General features: G+C 41.4%; 1 protein-coding gene across 1 annotated transcript; it reads left to right on the forward strand.

Annotated features, from left to right (window-relative positions):
* Positions 1–1,271: 1,271 nt before the first annotated feature.
* Positions 1,272–1,715, forward strand: LOC104890759 (uncharacterized). Its single transcript, XM_010676349.2, has one exon. It carries the CDS (start codon positions 1,272–1,274, stop codon positions 1,713–1,715), a length of 444 nt encoding a protein of 147 aa, XP_010674651.2.
* The last annotated feature ends 3,205 nt before the right edge of the window (positions 1,716–4,920 follow it).

Genomic DNA, 4,920 nt, shown 5'->3' on the forward strand with positions numbered 1-4,920 from the left:
TAGTTTTAATATTTGGTTATCAATTATACTTTGAGGGTTGATAGTATGGGCAGTCAATAGTTATGATTTTAAGGTCATTAGTTTTATTTATTGTATGCATTAGTAAACATTGTTTTTCCATTGGTTATTTGAGGTTGGCAAAACTAATGCAAAGATGCTATAGTTATTTAAGAAAGAGAGACTTAGTGCGTTAATTTTTTTGAGAAGAGAGAATTATTCATGCGTGATACTGAAATTATGGCCAATAAAATGCATTATAATCTTAATTTTATGATAAAACTAATATGCTTCAGCACTTAACTAATATACTTTAGCGTTTAACTAATATACTTTAGCGCTTAACTAATTCATCCATAAGCAATTTAAGGCTAGCATAACTAATAGGTGCAAGCGCTTAACTAATTCTACTACTGGTTTGATGCACGCGCGTGTTGTCAGCATGACATCAGCGGTCTCACGTTAACACTAACGTGAGATCATCTTTCCAAAAACGAACTCAATGGAGAATATTAACATACTGATTTATCAGCTACCAAAGATTTCACACTTTTATTTCGAATTGTATACTCAAATAAGGAAAAAGTAAAAATTTACAAAGAGCTTCAGACTTAAAGTTAAGTTTAGCAAAATTAATTTCATTTCAATTTAATAAATTTCAGCCAAAAAATAGGGTTTGAGTCATTTATTTGAATTAGGGCATGTTCTCTTCGACATAAAACAATTTGATTAAACTGAACTGAACCGAACTGAATTGAACTCAACTGAACTGATTGCAACTGAATTGTACTGAACTGAACTGAACTTATTACAATTGAACTGAATTGAATTGAACTAAACTGGAATGAATTAAATTATAATTACTTCCTCCGTTTTAATTTAGTTTGACACTTTTAAAATCACAGACTCCTAGGCAATTTTTGGAGGAGAGAGATATAGAAAGAAAATAAAGGGTCTCATGTGATAGGAGATAGGTAGAGAGAAGTTATTACCCAAAATGAAAGTTGTTAGAATATATGAAAATAATCATATTTTCATTATTCCCTTTGTATATATATTTAGATAGTTTGTATATCTGTCAATTAGAGTTAGTTTCCTATTTTATAGGAATGTTATTATTGTACACTCTAGTATATATCTCTAGGCTGTAATCTTGATCAGTTAAGGAAAATATTACTTTCATGGTATCAGATTGCTCTAGGGTTTCTCATCCTCTTCCACTCTTCCGCCTGCCCTAGCCGTCGCCTACTTTTCTTCTTCCTCGTTCGGCCACCATGACCAGTTCCACAGAGTCCTCCGTGACATCTTCTTCTTCCCCCTCTCTGTCTTCTCTCTCCTCTTCTAATATCAAACACAATGTTCCCATTGTTCTTGACATGAAAAACGTTCAATACTCTACGTGGGCGGAGTTGTTCAAAATCCATGCACGTTCCAATCGTGTGATCCATCATCTTATTCCCGATTCCAAAACCAAAGCTCCGGTGACTGATGATGAAAAGGAGGCTTGGTCTATCATTGATGCCACCGTCTTGAAGTGGATTTATGGCACTATTTCGGTTGATCTTCTCAACACTATTCTTGAGCCGGATCCTACTGCTCAAGAAGCCTGGGAACGTTTACGGGATATTTTCTTGGATAATAAATCCTCTCGTGCGGTCACCTTGGAACAAGAATTCTCCAATACTCACATGGAGGATTTTTCGAATGCTTCGGCATAGTGCCAACGCTTAAAAATGTTAATCAATTAAAGAATGTTGGTGCTCCGATTTCTAACAACCGCTTGGTGTTACAATTGGTGGCGGGTCTCACAGAGGCATACAATGGCATTGGGACGCTTCTTCGGCAAAGTGACCCCTTACCGCCCTTTTACCAGGCTCGGTCTATGCTCGTGCTTGAAGAGGTTGGATTAGCCAAGAAGGCTACTCTTGGTTCATCTCCGTCGCCCCATCTTGTTGCCTTCTCGGATGGTACGTCGTCAGATCCCCCTTCTAATTCCCGTGGTTCCTCTAATAACAAAAAGACTTATGCTAAAAACAATAAAAATAAAAATTCTGGTCAAAGAGGGGGTCATTCGGGTGGTTCCCATGGTGGTCGGGGTGGCCGAAATTCTTCCGGTGGTGGTGGTCGTGCGTCCTATGGGCGGCCGCCGTCACCGGGCTACCAGCAGCCACTGCCAGCGTGGCCAGGCAGTTCCTAGCAGCCTCCTGCGAGCCCTTGGGCCATGTGGCCATGGGGGTTCCCTCCTTGTCCGTATCCCAGTACTGGTTGGGCCAAGCCCAACGTTCCGTACAGGCCACCTCCGTCTCCTCCTCATGGCAGCAGCAGTATTCTTGGGCCGAGACCACAGGCTTACACTGTGGATGCACATCCGCCTCTTACTGATATTGACCAAGGTATGCACACTCTTGGGCTTAATCCACCGGATCCGAATCGGTACATGGACACTGGTGCCACTTCTCATATGACCTCTTCTCAAGGTAATATTATGTCTTATTTTAATTTGAGCAAAGATAATGGTATTATTGTCGGAAATGGTCATAGTATTCCAATTTGTGGTTATGGAAATGTTGTCTTACCATCACCTAACCCACCCTTAGCCCTCAAAAATGTCTTGCATGCTCCTAAGCTCATTAAAAATTTGGTTTCCGTTCGAAAATTTACCACTGATAATTCTGTGTCCGACGAATTTGATCCCTTTGGGTTTTCTGTGAAGGATTTTCAGACAGGGAGACCAATCATGAGATGTGAGAGTCGGGGAGCCCTTTCTCCAGTCACTTCCTCCATTACTACTCCAGTTCAGCCTCATTCTAGCTTTGCTGCTCTTGCACCTTCTCTGTGGCATGATCGTTTGGGTCATCCGGGTGCTCCTGTTTTTGATTTTCTAAGGAACAATGATTTTATTTCTTGTAATAAACGGACTCCCTTGGATGTTTGTTCTTCATGTTCTCTTGGAAAACATATTAAGTTGCCATTTGTAGCTTCTTCTGCTAGTACTGTTTTGCCATTTGACATTGTTCATTGTGATTTATGGACATCTCCTACTTTGAGCTCTTTGGGTCATCGATACTATTTGGTTGTGTTGGATGATTTTTCTAATTTTTTGTGGACATTTCCTATAGCTAAGAAATCCCATGTGTTATCCAAATTTATTGAATTTCGCAGCTATGTCCGCACTCAATTTGAAAGAGACATTAAAACAATTCAATGTGATATGGGCGGGAATTTGATAATGCACCTTTTCGGGGTTTTTGTAAAACTCATGGGTTGTCGTTTCGTTTCTCCTGTCCCTATACTTCACCTCAAAATGGCAAAGCGGAACGCAAAATCCGCACAACTAATAACATTGTCCGCACTCTTCTTTCTCATGCTTCTCTTCCATCTAGTTTTTGGCATCATGGTCTTCAAATGGCTACATATCTTCTTAATATTCTTCCCACTAAGATACTATCCTATCACTCTCCTCTACAAATTCTATATCACAAAACACCTTCTTATTCTCATCTTCGTGTTTTTGGTTGTTTATGTTTTCCCCTATACCCCTCTACCACAATTCATAAACTCCAACCTCGATCCACTCCTTGTGTGTTTTTGGGCTACCCCGACAATCATAGAGGCTATAAATGTTATGATCCTTCATCTCGGAAAATCATTATTAGCAGACATGTGTTATTTGATGAACAAAAAATCTCGTTCTCTACCATTCACACTCCTATGTCACCTACATATGATTTTCTCAAATCTAACTCCCCTTTAGCGTTACCTATGTTGCCTCCCTTACCCGTACCTTCTCCCACTTAGCCCAATCCCTCACCTACTATCTCACCTGGGCCTTCCCCATCTGGCAGTCCAGTCTCCTCTCTCCCCAACAGCCCGCGTCTCTCCCCTGGGCCGCGTCTCTCTCCTGGGCCGCGTCTTCTTGTTGAGTCTAGCAGCCCCTCTTCAATTAATCCCTGGCCGCGCCTCTCTCCTGGGCCCAGCAGCCCCTCCTCACCTACAAACTCCCCTTCTTTGAGCAACCCACAAACTGCCGAACATATTCTTCCTCCTCCTCCTTCTGTGTCACGTGCTGTCACACGTGGTCAGTATGGTATTAGGAAACCAAAGAAAATTTTTTCTCTCACTACTCATCTTGCCTGCTCTCCCTTACCCCGTAACCCAGTGTCGGCATTACGTGACCCTAATTGGAAACTTGCTATGGATGACGAATATCACGCTCTAATTAAAAATGAGACATGGGAATTGGTACCTCGTCTTTCTAATGCTAATGTAATTCGGTCTATGTGGATTTTTGCTCATAAGTTTAAAGCTGATGGTTCTTTTGAAAGGTATAAAGCTCGTCTTGTAGGTGATGGAAAAACTCAACAGGTGGGCATTGACTGTGGTGAAACTTTCAGTCTGGTGGTCAAACCTGCTACCATTCGGACAGTTCTTAGTTTGGCTTTATCCAAGAAATGGGTTCTTCATCAGCTTGATGTGAAGAACGCCTTTCTTCATGGTGAGTTAAATGAGACGGTTTATATGCATCAGCCAGTTGGCTATCGGGACTCTAGATTTCCACATCATGTGTGTTTGCTGAAGAAGTCTCTATATGGTCTCAAGCAGGCCCCCCGAGCATGGTATCGCCGCTTTGCTGATTATGTTACTCATATTGGTTTTTGCAACAGCAGGTCTGACCAGTCTTTATTCATTTATCGTCGCGGTACTGATATTGCTTATCTCTTGCTCTATGTGGATGATATTATTCTCACTGCCTCCTTGGCTGGTTTGCGCCAGTCTATCATGCGTCTTCTTGATTCCGAATTTGCTATGAAGGACTTAGGTTCTTTGAGTTATTTCTTGGGTATTGCTGTCACCCAACACACAGGTGGTCTTTTCCTCTCTCAGCGCAAATATGCGGAGGAAATTATTGAGAGAGCCGGTATG

Source organism: Beta vulgaris, chromosome 9, assembly GCF_026745355.1.
Source record: "Beta vulgaris subsp. vulgaris cultivar EL10 chromosome 9, EL10.2, whole genome shotgun sequence".
Classification (NCBI taxonomy): Eukaryota; Viridiplantae; Streptophyta; class Magnoliopsida; order Caryophyllales; family Amaranthaceae; genus Beta; species Beta vulgaris.

What these genes read in the sequence shown, in the direction of transcription:
- LOC104890759 (XM_010676349.2), top strand. Translation starts at nt 1,272, where the DNA reads ATGACCAGTTCCACAGAGTCCTCCGTGACATCTTCTTCTTCCCCCTCT.